Source organism: Talpa europaea (genome assembly GCF_964194135.1).
Source record: "Talpa europaea genome assembly, chromosome: 6".
Taxonomy (NCBI): domain Eukaryota; kingdom Metazoa; phylum Chordata; class Mammalia; order Eulipotyphla; family Talpidae; genus Talpa; species Talpa europaea.
The window spans coordinates 96,105,309-96,121,291 of NC_140072.1; the positions used below are offsets into that span (position 1 = coordinate 96,105,309).

General features: G+C 34.4%; 1 protein-coding gene across 1 annotated transcript in view; it reads left to right on the plus strand.

Moving 5' to 3' along the window:
• Positions 1-15,983, plus strand: part of ZC3H13 (zinc finger CCCH-type containing 13) — a gene marked incomplete at its 3' end in the record, with an annotated part of 73,259 nt that overhangs the window by 12,507 nt on the left and 44,769 nt on the right. The window contains exons 3-5 of the mRNA XM_084234889.1: positions 4,163-4,271; positions 13,638-13,777; positions 14,311-14,468. Coding sequence (XP_084091015.1) covers positions 4,163-4,271; positions 13,638-13,777; positions 14,311-14,468 — 407 coding nt within the window. The remainder of the gene's footprint in view (positions 1-4,162; positions 4,272-13,637; positions 13,778-14,310; positions 14,469-15,983) is intronic.

The following is a 15,983-nucleotide window of genomic DNA, read 5'->3' on the forward strand; positions in this document are numbered from 1 at the left end:
TCCCTTTATAGAAATTTTAGAATCAGTTTGCTAATATCCAAAATTTAATTCATTGGGTTTTGATTGGGATTACAATGAATGTATAGATCAAGTTGGGAAAAATGATGCCATGACAAATTGAGTCTTCCTGTCCATAAACATGGAATCTCTTTAATTATACTTTGGTTTCTTATATCTGAGTCTTGTAATTTTCCAAGTGAAATTTTATAAATATGTTGTTACACTTACCACTATGTATTTAAATTGAGGGGTGCTAAGCTAAAATGGTATTGTTTCTAATTTCAGATTCCACCTGTTGATATTATAGAGGAAAGTGGTTGACTTTGTGTATTAACCTTGTATCTTGCCACCTTCATATAATTGTTTATCACTTTCAAGAGTAAGCAGGTCATCTGCAAACAGACTTTCTTCCTTCTCAATCTGTATACTTTTTATTTCCTTTTTTTCATTGCATTCTCAGGGATTCCCAGTACAATGTTGAAAAGCAGTGGTGAGAGGGACATCTTTACCTTGTTCCTGATGTTCCAGTTTCTCATCATTAAGTATTTGGTAGCTGTAGGTTTCTGTAGCTAATCTTTATCAAGTGGAAGAAATTCACCTGTTTGTAGTTCACCAAGAGATTTTATCGTGAATGTGTGTTGGATTTTGTCAGATGCTTTTTCTGTGTGCCTGTTGATACAATCATATGAGTTTTATTTGTTGACATGGATGGTATTAATTTTCAAATGTTGAACCAGCCTTGCATATTGGGGTAAATTCCATTTGGTTGTCGTGTATAATTCTTTTTGTACATTGTTGAATTTTTTTTTTTAAAGATTTATATATTTATTTATACAAGCACTGGGTACAGTCAGAATCACGGGAGGGTGAGAGAATTCACCAGAGCCAGAGCAGGGAACAGAACAGACAGACTGATGAAGTACATTGCTGAGGGGAGCAGCGGGCGCTGCCCTGTAGGAGAGGTCTGCACGCCATGTGGGACCCTCTACGGAGGCTGAGGATCGAACTGGCGCTGCAGAGGCTGCAGGCAGCTTTGCAGCTTAGTGTTCAACCGCCACACCACTGGGGAGGCCCTAGATTTTTTTTTTTTTAAGATTTATTTATTTATGCATACAAGAACTGAGGTGTAGGCCAGAGGATGGGGGTGGTGGTGAGAGGATTCACCAGAGACAGAGTGGGGAGCAGAACAGGTGGATTGACTGAAATACACTGCTAAGGGGAGCAGTGGGCAAGTCAGGAGAGGTCTGCTGTGCCCAGTGGGTTAGCTCCCCAGGCCGGGGATTGAACTCTTGCTGCAGTGGCTGGCAATAGCTTGATAGCACTGAGATTTAACCCCTGTGCCACCAGGGAGACCCAGTGGCTTAGATTTTTGAAATTGATCTTTAATTCCCCCCTACATTATACACATTTAATGCTTCAAGTTTCACTAAGTACTAATTTTGCTGCATTGTGCAAATTTTGATGTTTTCATTTAGTTTGCAGTATTTTAAATTTTTATCTTGTGATTTCTTCTTTGACCCATAAATTAATTAGAACTGTATTGTTTATATTTTGGGATTTTTCAGTGCTGTTTTTGTTTTTGTTTAATTGCATGTTTACTTTGTTAGTGATGATCGCTAGTTTAATTCCGTTGTGGTCAGTTTTAAAAGTGTATGTTATGACCTTGAATGTGGTCTATCTTGGAGAATGTTCCATGTAAGTGTGAAAAGAATATTCTGCTGTCATTGAATAAAGTAGTCTACAGATGACATATACAATTGATTTGATGGAACTATATTCTTACTGATTTTCTGCCTGCTGAATCTCCTTTTTTTGTTTGTTTGTTTTTAAGATTTATTTATGCATACAAGAGATGGGGTACAGACCAGAGATGGGGAGGGGTGAGAGGATTCACCAGAGATATTGTGGGGAACAGAACAGGCAGACTGACTGAAACTCATTGCTGAGGGGAGCAGTGGGCAAGACAGGAGAGATCTGCTTCGCCATGTGGGTTGCTCTCTGGCCGGCCTGGGATCGAACTCATGCTGCAGAGACTGTGGATTGCTTCATAGTGTGGTGCTTAACCCCTTGTGCCACCAGGGATGCCCAATAAGTGTTTTCAAAATAATTTTCTATATTATGATTTGAAGTAGATCATGACAAAGTATTAGGAAAAAATCTAACTTGAAATTCCACCACATATTGAAACCTTTGTTCAGTACTTAATATAAAAGTTATTATTAGTACTTAATAATAAAGTTATTAGTACTTAATATAAAAGTTATTATTAAGCTCCCAAGGATAGTGTCATATTGAAAAATTATAGGCAACTCAAATTATTTTTATATAATTTTAATCTATAGGGTAAATGTAAAGAAATAGGGACACAAATTAGGAATGAGACTTACTGAGATTTCTGCTTCTGTAGCTATTAAAAACAATCTATCTCAGGCCTCCCCTCTGGCACAGTAGGTTGAGCAAAGTGCTGTGAAGCTGTCCACAGCCACTGCAGTGTGGGTTCGTTCCTGGCCAGCCAGGGAGAATCCCACATGGCTTGGCAGACCTCTCCTGTCGCGCCCGCTGCTCCCCTCAGCAGTGCTTTCAGTCTGTGTGCCTGTTCTGCTCTCTGTTCTGTCTTTGGTGAATCCTCTCACCCTTTCATGCCTCTGGCCTGTACCCCAGCTATTGTATAAATAAATAAATGAAAATATTTTAAAAAATGAATACATGTCCCTATTAGACATTTAAAAAATAAATAAAAATAATCTATCTTGCAAATTTTGATTTTTCAGTACTAGCACTATTGTTTTCAACTAAGTTTGTAGCTGCATGTTTCATCGTGCTTTAAATAGAAATAATACAATATATTGGTAATTTGAAGGTAATTTTTCTATAAATTTTTGGTCTAGTGTGTACCAGTGTGCATTTATACTGAGTTTAATCTATAGAACATTCTCTCTATGTATATATCTATTTCTATACATAGATATATATATAGAGAGAATAGAAAATAGTTCTTCAGTAATGATACACAGAATTCACTTGAAGAATAAAAATAAGCTGTGTTCCTTTTTTACCTTTGGTCTTATATATAAATAAGAATTCATTTGTTTTCTTTTTCTTTTTTGTCCTTACACAATTTTTCCATGGCTCATTCTACTCTTGAATAATCTTTAAGTCAGTCTAGTCTGTGCTGTGAGTTAACAAGTACTTCTTCAAACATATATTCATACCTAAATTTAGGGAAAATTATAATATGTACTAGAGTTCTTTAGGGAAAAAAGGAAGGCTTTGAAGCTAAATTAATTTGTATTTTAAGCAGTCATATTTTATGTCTGGTAATGTCCAGAAAGAATTTTCAGCATTTAATGTTCTTGTGTATTTGTATCTTTCATAGTCAGTATTTGGACTGTTAATAAAAGTGAAATACTCTGGTAGGGAAATACCAACTCTATGACACTGGGTTTTTTCTTACCACTTAATAAAATGTGGTTGTAGTCTTTAGGTAGTAGACTAAGTTATAAGCTGAATTAGTATTGTTCATTTTGTCTGTAGACTACTATTCCACCTAGAATAACATATAAAACCTGTTTTTTCGTGGTCATCTAAAGACTAATTTTCTATTTCAGCCGCCATTTTGGTTTCATCAAATAGGGGAAATTTCTTTTAAGCAATTATACAATTATTGAGTTTGGAATTATCTTTAGGTGTGTAAGAAAATGCTGTAATGGTAATGTCTGATAAATCTTAGACAAGCAGTTTTGAGACCATTGTGAAGATGTAGCCCTTTATTAGTCATTTTAATAGTCACTTCCAAACCCCATTGTTGTATTTTATCCATTTTAAACTATTTTTCTGTGATTTTTCACATAGAAATTTAGCATGTAGACTGTCAAGTGCCTACTAAAGCATTAGGTTTAGAATACATTGTGTATTCTTAAGTCTTACTCTTTACATTTACCATGTTTTTTAGTAAAATAGATTAGTCTTTTCATTGTGGTGCTTCTCTAGAACTTGTCACTTCTACTTTTAGTGGTAAGTGATAACTTGCAAAACTGATTTTTTAAGAAACAGAGATTAATCAGGTTAGAGGTATTCTATTACAGTAAAAACCTTGTACAGTTTTTTTTTTTTTTTCAAATAAATGGTAATATATATATGTGTGTATGTATACACTTTTTAGAAAGAATCTTCAAGAGGGAGACATAGGGAAAAAGAAGATATAAAAATCACTAAGGAGAGAACTCCAGAAAGTGAAGAAGAAAATGTAGAATGGGAAACCAATAGAGATGGTGAGTTATACAGATTTTTGTTTATATTCAATTTACTGATTATTCAGTTTATAGGCATATGTGAACTTAAAACACTTTTCAACCATGATTTTACTGTTTAAGAATTGTCATATTTACTGGTTTTCACCTTTTTGAGTGGTAAAGGAGGCATAGTAGCAGTACAATGACTGAGAGAACTGTTTAAAGTTGCTTCAACTCTTAAAAATAAAACATTACAAATCTTGATTGTTCAAGGATGGGTAGTCACTAACCTTTCTTCAAAACTAAGGGATTAACTCTTAACATAGACTAAATTATCTTTATTTCAGTTTTTTGGGTAAAAAACATTCTGAAATGTATTGGGTGGTTCTTTAAAAAAATCCCTTATTCTCTTTATAATAATGCATGTTAATTGCTGAAAATTTACATTTTAAAAAGTTTAAGTCAGTTTTCTCCTTGTCTTTCATAGTAGGTATTTCAAATCCTCTCCTTAAATATTCAGCCCTTTCTTGTCTCCTCTTTCCTTTCTACTACACAGAAATGCTAAAATTCTTCATTCATGAACTGCCTCAACTTCCTGCCACCATACCTCAAATTAGCTTTTTACTTATACCTAACCGATTTTACTTCCCATTTGTTCTGTGTAAGAAGCTTCCTTCCTGCTAGAGCAGATTATCTTCCTCTATATTCTGGATCTGATTTCCTCCCACCTTACAATTTTGTTCATTCACTGTACATTTTCTTTTATATCTTTAACATTCTTGACAAATCTTTAAATTCTTGACAAATTTTTTCTTCTCCCCGTATTTTAACCATCAACCTACTTATCCCCTTTTTGCAACTTAATTCTATACCTTACTATTACTCTACTTTTTCAGCTAATACTTAATCTTCTTGTTACAGGGCAGGGAGAGGGGCAGCCCAGACCCCGCAAACCTGCCTATTTTAAATGGGTCCTGCCATCCGCCGCATCAACACAAAACATATGAGACTTTAATGGGAAGAAACTTTAATACAACTAGGAAACAATAAAGGAAAGGCAAAGAATCTAGTTTCTAAATCAAGCACCCAAAGTTACCCGTCCCCTCATGTGTAAAAGTCCATCCAAGCAGGATTGGCCCAGAGCAAGGCCCCAAAGCCTGCCACAAGTCTAAAGCATCTTCCAGTGGGGACCCACAGAAAAGGGTCAGAAACAACCAGACAAGCCCGGAAGGAAAAGAGCAAAATCAAAAGAAAACCAAAAACTGCCGTTGACTCCTCTCCACAGGTCTCACCCACATCTGTGTCACCCAGTCCACAACCAAAAGGCAGGCACACTTTCTTCACATGTCTCTAGGCTCCATGTGCCTCCTCCAGGTCTCCTTCTGGCTGCATCCTCCTTCCTTCCTCAGTCTCCTCTGCAGCTTCTTCTCTCCCTGCTTAGCTCCACCCTCCATTTGGACTGGGCAGGGAACCTGGAACCTTTCCTTTTCCTGGGGACCATCCTGTTACATTCTGACCCATGTCTTTACTAAAACTGTTCTTCAAGGTCACTAGCAACCTTCTTCTTCGCTAATTAAATGGAAATGTACTCGTCTTTCTATTCTGTGACCTTTCTGCAGCATGCACATCCAAGAGCCCCTAATCTTGAAATATTCTTCCTTTGACTTCCATCTGTCACTCTTCAAATTTTCTTTCTGTCTTCCTGTTCAAACACTTCAGTTTTCTAAAGACTCCTTATATTCAATCTATTCCACATAGGTTTATCCCCAAGACTTTACTGTAAACTTGTCAAAATGATCCTATTACAAGAGCCTTTTAAGAAATTCTTTTAAAGGGTGATTAAATATTTTTAATAGTTTGTCATACAAAAAAATTCACATGGCTATTTCTTAGATTTTCCCTTGATTTCAACTCACAGGTTTTGGTCATTATAAATCTATGGCTTAAAAAGTATCTGATGAAATATTGAAGCATGTTATTACTCACTTTGATTCAAAGATAGACTAAACTGGTTTACTAGACATAACTTCTACATTTTCCATCTAAAGTGGATAATAATTTCCATCTGAAGCCCAGAAAAAAATAATCTCTTTAATATTTCTCAAGCTTTTTATCTCAGAACATTTTTTGCTCTTTTTTGAAGACCCCCCCCAAAGAGCCTTTGTCTTTGAGGATTATCTGTTTCTATAGTTACATTAGAAATTGAGAACTGTTTTCAATATTTGTTTTTCATTTAACAATTGCAATAAGCCCAACATGTGTTTATGAAAAATAACTGTTTTGCAAGTCAAAAATAAATATTGTGGGTTTTCTCATGTTTTTATTTATCTTTTTAATGTCCAACTTGAATAGCAGACATCTAGATTTTCATATTTGCTTCTGTATTCATTTTGTTAATATGTATTATATGACTTCTGAAAAGCACCATTGTATACTCATGAGCAAATGAGTAAACTAAGCAAATAACATAGAAATACTTTTAATCTTCTGGAGCTCCCAAAATTGTTTCAGGGACTCCCAGGAGTGCTCATACTACTCTGAGAATCACTTACCTCTAGGAGTGCCTTCTGAGACTTCTGCTTCCCTTCCTTTTGCTTAGTCTCCTTTCTACTTCTGATTTGTCCTACCAGATGAAATCATACCCACAGGGCATCATTAATATTTCTGTATCAGTGATTCTGATATCCAGAGCTCTCAGTTGAGCTTCCGAGACTGACGCATTTTCAACGCATATCTCCATCTGAGTTTTGTATCTGAAGAGCACCACTCTCCTAACTAGATTCCTAAAAGCTGGAGAGTCATCACTGATGATACCCCTTCTTTCCTTCCACATACACATTTACTGAGTTTTGGTATTTCTAGCTACTACATTGCTTTCAGAACCATCTATTTCTCTAATTAATATTATAGTTCTTAAGATATATTTATAATTTTTAAATACATTGTATTAATAAAGCACCTAGTCTTGTGCCTTGCTTAGTCTTATCACCTCATTTTCCACTTGAAAGCTGTAATAATCTTTTTAAAATGTATTATTTTGTACGTTCTCTAAAGTATAATGTACTACAGAAGAGAACATAATTCATGTGTGTGACATAGAATTTTCACAAACTGAAATAGATCTATATAACCAGCAAACAACTCAGTAAATAGAAAATTACTATTATGTAAACCCTCTTGTGTTCCCTTTCCAGTCACTGTCATCCAACCTCCACTTCCTAAAGGTGACCTCCTAACCTGATTTTTTTTTTTAAACTTCTATGGTTTTTATCTTTTTTTTTTTTTTTTTAGATTTATTTATTTATTTATACAAGCACTGGGTACAGTCAGAAGCCCGGGAGGGTGAGAGAATTCACCAGAGCCAGAGCGGGGAGCAGAGCAGGCAGAAGGACCGAAGTACACTGCTGAGGGGAGCAGCGGGTGGCAGGAGAGGTCTGCGCACCATGCGGGACCCTCCTCCGGTGGCCGGGGAGCAGCCGGGGATTGAACCGGCGCCGCATAGGCTGCAGGCAGCTTCATAACCCAGCGCTCAACTGCTGCGCCACCGGGGAGGCCCTCCTGACCTGATTTTTAGCCTCGTTCATTAGTTTTGTCAGGTTTTTTTTTTTTTTTTTTTTTAATTTATTTAGGCACACAAGAACTGGGGTGTAAGCCAGAGGTGTGGGGGTGGTGGTGGTGAGAGGATTCACCAGGGACAGAATGGGGAACAGAACAAGCAGACTGACTGAAATACACTGCTGAGGGTAGCAGCAGTCAAGGCAGGGGGGGTCTGCTGTGTCATGTGGGTTGTTCCCTGGCGGGCCTGGCATGCTACAGTGGCCGGAGATAGCTTGATGGTGCTGTCTTTAACCCCTGGCGCCACCAGGAAGGCTTCAGTTTTTGTCAGTTTTGAGGTCTGTGTAAATGGAATTTATGGCAGGTACGCTTTGTTTCTATGACTCACTATATTTCTTATTTGTTATTGCACATAGTTGTAGTTCATTAATTCTTTTTGCTATATAATTATTATATACTGTACAATATTCTATTGTTGATAAATACTTGAGTAATTTCTACTTTGGGGCTAATATGAATAAGGTGCTGTTACTATTCTTAGTCATATCTTTTGGTAAACATGTACCCATTTCTCTTGAGTTTTTGCCTGAGAGTAAAATTACTGGGTCATGAAATTTGCATATATTCATGTTTAGTAGATAATCTCCCATCAGAAATGGTTGTCATTACCCATATGCTTTTTAAATCTTAGATATTTTGAAGATGTGTAATGGTATCCTATTGTGGTATTAGTATGCATTTCCTAATACCCTATGAAGTTGAGAACTTATTCATGTTTGGTGACCATGCATTGTACAACCCATGTACAAACTATTCCAAACTTTTGCCTAGTCTTTTATGGTGTTGACATTTCTTTATATATTCTGGATATATAAGATCATTGTTATATGTATTTATTATACTTATCATTTGTTTTCTACCACTTTGTTAAAGAATAACTTTTTAAAAGGTTAAGTTGGTTCATTTTATTTCTGTGTAAAATTTTCTGATTTCCCATTGCCTTCAAGATAAAGTACAAATTCTTACTGATCCTACAGAAGTTGTCATTCTGTGGTTGCTACTGGTATTTCTAGTCCCCCTCCCCATGTCTATGTCTTTTTGGTTTCTTAGTCATCTCTTACTTGTTTACCATATGTTTTCAAGAACCAGTGCAGTAGAAGAGAAAATGTATGAACACATTTTCATTATCTTGGAGGTGGGTACAGCCTCTTAAAATCAGGCATAAAACCCTGAAACTGTAAAAGATTTGATTGTATAAATATTTGAAATTTCTGTATAACTAAACAAATTAAAAATAGGTTGATAGACATATTTGACATGTGTAGAATGTGTAAGCATAAAGTAAAAACACCATATAAACATACAGAGTTTATACATGTGTACTTATGTATAAGTGTGTTTGTATACATATATACTTACATAATATATTTGTATACATACATACTTACATATGTATGTATACATACTTACATAATATATTCACATATACATATACTATTATACACAAACATGTAAAAGGAGCTTTCACAAATATGTAAGAAAAAGATAGTCTAATTGAAAAAAGGGCAAGAAGAGATAGGTGGTAATTCACAGAAGAAATTGAAATGACCAATAAATGTTCAGGCTTATTATAGGGAAATACCAAGAAAATAAAAAAGAGATAGTTTTTCAGGTGTCAGATTGGCAGAAATGAAAAATATTAGTGCTGTCAAGTAAGAGTTTACGTTGGTAAAGCTATTTTGGAATGCAGTTTAACCATATTAAAAATTACACTTATCACTCATCCAGTAAATTTAGTTTGAGAAATCTGTCCTAAAGAAATATTTGCACTTATAAATGTCCAACAGGCATATGAAAAAATGTTCACCATCTCTTGTAATCAGGGAAATGCAAATTAAAACTACAATGAGATACCATCTTAACACCAGTGAGAATGGCACATCTTAAAAAAAGTAGCTACAATAAATGTTGGTGAGGATGTGGAGAAAAAGGAACTCTCCTGCATTGCTGGTAGGAGTGCAAATTGGTCCAACCACTATGGAGAGCTGTGTAATTCCTCAGCCTGCTAAAGATGGAGTTTCCATATGATCCAGCAATTCTACTCCCAGGTATTTACACAAAGAACACAGAAACACTAATTCAAAAGGGTTTATAGCAGCACTATTTACAATAGCTGTGTTTATAGCAACACTATTTACAATAGCTAAGCTATAGAAACAACCCAAATGCCCAAAAATACATGAGTGGATCAAGAAGATGTGGTACATATACACAATGGAATATTACTCAGCAATCAAATAAGATAAAATTATGCAATTTGCAGCAACATGAATGGAGCTGGAAGGGATCATGCTCAGTAAAGTAAGCCAGAAAGAAAAAGAAAAATACTGGATGGTCTCCACTCATAGCAGGAATTTAGCAAACCTATTAAGGGACCAGGAAAGAGACTAATTATAATAAAGTAAAAATCAAAATCAACAAGCAACTATAAACCAGAGACACACTACAGGGTGGGGGGGGTAGGGAGAGAGTAGGATCAAAACAAGGGGGGAGGGGTGGGAATTGTATGGAAACAATAACCAAGATGAAAATTATACATTGTGCAAAAATGGAAAATGATGTAAAATATATATAAAATTAAAAAAAAATTGCACTTGTGAACTAAGGTAGATATCAACTTATTCATCGAAATTTTATTTAAACAACAATCTAAGTGTCTATCAGAAAAAAGTGGTGAAATTATAATTTGTTTCTATGATGAAGTGCTTTGCAGAGTTTAAGATGAAGATGTTTATTGACATTTATATATGACACGCAAACTCTTTCTATAAGGCAGTGTGGGCAGGTTTTGTCTCATTATTTTAAGGGAGAAAACATAAATGCATGTTTTTAAGCATACAAGAGGAAATTATTACTAGTGTTATTCCCGGAGTAAGATTAGGAAATAGGAAGAGCATAATAGGACTTTCATCTTTTACTTTGTTTACATATGAATTGTTTAATACTAAAATTTAATAATGAGTATATACACATTAAAAATAAATGGAAGTGCTCAAATAGTTTTTAATTCTTACACGTATACTTCTGTAGATAAGTATACGTAACCATGATTATTTTCATAAGATAGATTACTAAAAGTAAAATCTTTATATTGAAGGATGTGAATGTTCTTAAGACCTTTATCCATATTACCAAATTATTTCCTAGAACAAATGTACTAGCTTCTGCTGCTACCACCAGAGAATAAACATGTCTTTTAGTTGTTCCTTTACAAACACCAGTATAATTGGGGATAGGGAAGGATAGCTCTTTTATACATGAAAAACATATTTACATATCATTTGCATTTCTTTTTGTCATTCTTTTGCCTGTTTTTCATTTAATTAGTAAGACTTCATAAAGAATGTCAGTCATGTATTTTTGTTATACTTAAAAATTTTTGCATTATTAAATATGCCATTCTAATTTCAATATTTTCCTGATAACAGGATCATCTATATGAATCAGTTTTTAGTTACTAGGCAATAACTTTAAATTGTAAGATATGAGACAGTTTCTAAATATATAAAATGATTTTAGACTTATTTTTGAGTTCCATCCTATATTTTGTGGCTTCTGATTTTGTTTATTTTTTTTAAAGATTTATTTATTTATGCATACAAGAGCTGGGGTACAGGCCAGAGGTGTGAAGGGTGAGAGGATTCACCAGAGACAGAGTGGGGAACAGAATAGGCAGACTGAAATACGTTGCTGAGGGGAGCAGTGGGCGAGTCAGGAGAGGTCTGCTGTGCCATATGGGCAACTCCCTGACTGGCTGGGAATCAAACTCTTGCTGCAGAGGCTGGGGGCAGCTTCATTGCGTCTTAACCCCTTGCGCCACCAGGGAGGCCCCTGATTTTGTTTGTTTTTGGTAAGGGAATCCAGTTGCATCACATTGTGCCTAATTTGCAGCCCATCTAGGCTAGTAAATCATCTAATTTTGACTCTTAGCAGATACACATAAAGTAAGAATAGTTTCTGAATAAGGACTTGGGAGATTTTTCTCTAAACAAAATATATTAGCTATAGTATATTGACTTTGACATATATTTTAACTTCCCAGAACTATCCCCCTGAGTTGAGTGGTTGGGGATTAAAGACTGTAGGCCAATTACTCATTTCTTATATGTGTGCTGAATTAGTGATATTTCTGGACAGCAGTTTTCAGGTGGGCAGAGCATTATTGATCAAGCCTTCAAAAACAGTTTATCATTCTTCTCTATTAATTATTCTTTACCTGTGGTATTTGGTTAAGGAATTTTGTTTATCTGTTACTAATTTAAGAACCTAATCAAACCAGATTTTTGAGCCCTATTCTTCACTGATGCAAATATCTCAGTGGAACACAGAAATAGTAGTGAGAGGTAGCCACTATTTAATTATATTCAGTATCTTCAATTATTTTATCTAGTAAAAGCTTAAATATTTAGTAATTGCCTTTTGACTAAAGTGTGAATGTATATTTTATGTGTTTGCTGGGGAATATACTCCAATATAATATCAGTAATCAAGTTGAGCCAGATAGTAAAAATACCGCTACTTTATCAGTTCCTAAGCATGAATGGATAGTTGGCATTCTAATGTATGTTAACAGTGGTGTCCATTTTTGTGCTTTAAACAATCAGTGGGACTACTCATTGTTACTCTTTTTGGTTCACTTTATTTCTTTTTCTTTTTTTTTTTTTTAAAGATTTTTTTTTTTTTAAAGGTTTATTTATTTATACAAGCACTGGGTACAGTCAGAAGCGCGGGAGGGTGAGAGAATTCACCAGAGCCAGAGCGGGGAGCAGAGCAGGCAGAAAGACTGAAGTACACTGCTGAGGGGAGCAGCGGGCAGCAGGAGAGGTCTGCGTGCCATGTGGGATCCTCCTCCGGTGGCCGGGGAGCAGCTGGGGATCGAACCGGCGCTGCAGAGGCTGCGGGCAGCTTCGCTAACCCAGCGCTCAACCGCTGCGCCACGGGGGAGGCCCTCACTTTATTTCTTTACCCCAATTAAAGAAATGTGTTTTTAAGTGCTAAATGTATAGTTTGAGAAGCACATGAGTTTATCAGCAGTCAAGCCCCGCTTTGAAATGAGTGCGATTCCCTTCTCTGGACTTCTTGGCATTTATAACAAATGAGTGTGAAAGATTGGGTAGCGGTTCCAATAACCACTAAAAACTGCAGGTGTAATGAAATAGTTCTGTACAACATTCTTTTTTATTTTCACTTAACCTTCATCTACTTTTCATTGGAAAATATGAATGGAAATAGACATAGTATCAGATCCATTGATAAGACGGACAGTTTTTAATCTAAGGAATTCATATAAACCACTTGTAATGAAAATGTTCTGAATCCTTCAGAAACTAGCTTATGTACACATTAATGTTTAAATTTGTTAACTTTAGTTTTCGTTTTTAATCACTTATATCACTAATTAAAACAACAAGATGATGGAAGCAATGTTACAATAATCTTTAATACTAATGAATCTTTGAAAAGATCAAGGGGGATAATAATGTGCAGCATAAAATATTGAAGGTTTTATCTTTAATGCTTAAAATTTACATTTGGATCATTTAAAAATCATGTCTCACCCAACCCCTAGAGTACTCAAATCACTCCCAGAAAACCCAGGAACCTTCAGAATGTTTGACTTTCCTTAAATCAACCACTGACTTTAATTTTTTGTAGAAACAGTGTATGTGTCTTTCATTTTTTAAAGTATCTTATTTTAGTGAAAGAATCTGCCATTTAAATTTGTTAAAAAATTCTCTAATTTTTCATATAATCATAGTTTCTGACAGTAATGGGATTTTTATTTTAAAGATTCTGACAATGGAGATATTAATTATGATTATGTTCATGAATTGTCACTGGAAATGAAGCGTCAGAAAATACAGAGGGAATTAATGAAATTGGAACAAGAAAACATGGAAAAGCGAGAAGAAATTATTATTAAAAAGGAGGTATGCAATTTGATTTATTGAACTGTAAGTAATTTATTGATCAACTTACTGTGTGTAAACCACTGCATATATGTCAATAATCTTCACATTACTAGTAAATTAGAAGATTAGCAAATATAGTTAGGAGATATTTTTGCTGTTGAACAAATGAACAAAACTGAAGTTCTGTTGTCTATAATCATCAGCTAATGTAAAATGGGATTTGACTATGTGGGTGTCTATATTTTAGACCTATGCTACCTCTAGAATACTTGTTTCTTTTGTAAAGATTAGGGAGATAATTCATTTGACTGTAATTTGCAGTATTTGAGGATATTTTGAAAATTTTTTTTTCTTTATTGATATTAGTGTTGTGTTAAGACAGTTAATTAACCTATTGGTTAAAAGCATGGGTTTAGGAGTCAGACTAATATCAATGCACAGTACTTACTATTTAAACTTTGGTATGATTGAAAAACATATGCTTTGTTATCTAATTACAATAACAGTGATTGGAAATGTTTCTAAATTATCCTACTGAATTCTTTTGAAAGGTTTCACCTGAAATTGTTAGATCAAAATTATCTCCATCACCTTCTTTAAGAAAGTCTAGCAAATCTCCAAAGCGAAAATCAAGCCCTAAGTCATCATCTTCAGCTAAGAAGGACAGAAAGACTACTACAGTATCTTCTCCCTTGTTGGACCAGCAGAGGTCAGTAGGGTAATAAATAGTGCTAGAAAAAAGTATTTTTTTCTAAAGTGATATTCAAAAGAATTACTTAGTGGATTCTAACATGGTATTTTGATACATTCCATATTTAATGGAAGCTTTTTTCTTCTAAAAAAATGGGGAGGGTAAATGTTTCAGTCAAAAAAAATAGAGACTCATAAAACAAATGCCTGTGTCATATCTACATATACTTCAGAGCTTTTTAGTTTTTAAAATAGAAAACATAAACATACATTTCCTGTGTTCTCATGAGTTTGTCGTTTATGATACTTGTGCATTTGTTTTCCTTTAATGATATGTATTATTTTACAATATATTGTATTTTCATCTACTTAATCTGGATGTACCTTTCCATCTGTAAACTTTTTTTTTTCACTTTTTTTACATTATTCATCTATGTAATTATATATATATTAATATAGCCTTAGTTCTTTCATTTTAGTATATATACTCTACTTTTCTGGTAAAAGTGATAAGACTAGATTTTTTTGGTAGTATATATGTAGCATATGAATATACAGAAGTACTGTAGTTGAAAAATTAAAACAGATGATTTTATAAACTGAAAATAAAACAAGAGACATTTTTTCATTTAATATCAGTCTGTATGACTTAAATTTTATTTTTATTAAAGTGCATGTGTTTTAAGAAAAAAGCTAAACTAAAATCTTCTTCCCAACATTTGACCAATGGGCATATCTTCTCTCTTTGAATCCGTAATGAAACTCAAATTTATGTCTCCTAATTTCTAGAGGCTTTAGTCCTTTTTGGGGGCATAGATTAGGATATCATCCTACTAACTTTATTCACTTTATGTAGTGTCCACTTCACTGTAATATAAACATACATTCACTTGCCCCAACCCATTCATTTTATAGATGTGAGAGAAATCTTCAAAGAACAGTTTTAAGTAGTTTATTATTCCATTGAAAACACTCAGTGATTTTCTATTCTGTTGAATGTAATTCAGATTCTTTAGAATAGCATTCATACTTAGATCTTTTTAGTCATCTCCGTAGTTTCTACCAGTCTTCCTATCCTCTTTCACCTTCAGTTTTTAGCTCAAATACTATCTTTTCTGTTAAGTTTTCCCAGTTTTCTTTTTTGAAGTTTCTTTTCCCTTTGTCAGTATGTCTGATTTTATTTATACCTTCCTCTTAATAATAATTGCTGTTTGCATTATAATTCTCTGTAGCATGTTTTAAAGTCTATTAAATTTAAGATCTTTGAAGATTAGGATCTGGATTCATTGTTCTTGCATTGTAATAAAACACTCCATGGAGTTGACTTGATAGTCTCCTTTGCTTCTGCAATTGAATAAATGCTGCAAGGTGATAAGAAGTTGAAGTATAGTGGGATGTGATCCACCTCAATTGTTCCCTTTTTCTCTTGGCTACCTAGTTATGTAACAGTCCCTCAATTCCAATAGTTTCCCTTCCCCCAAAAGTAGTATATCTTAAATATACATTTTTTTATCATTTAAAATACTTGAAATTT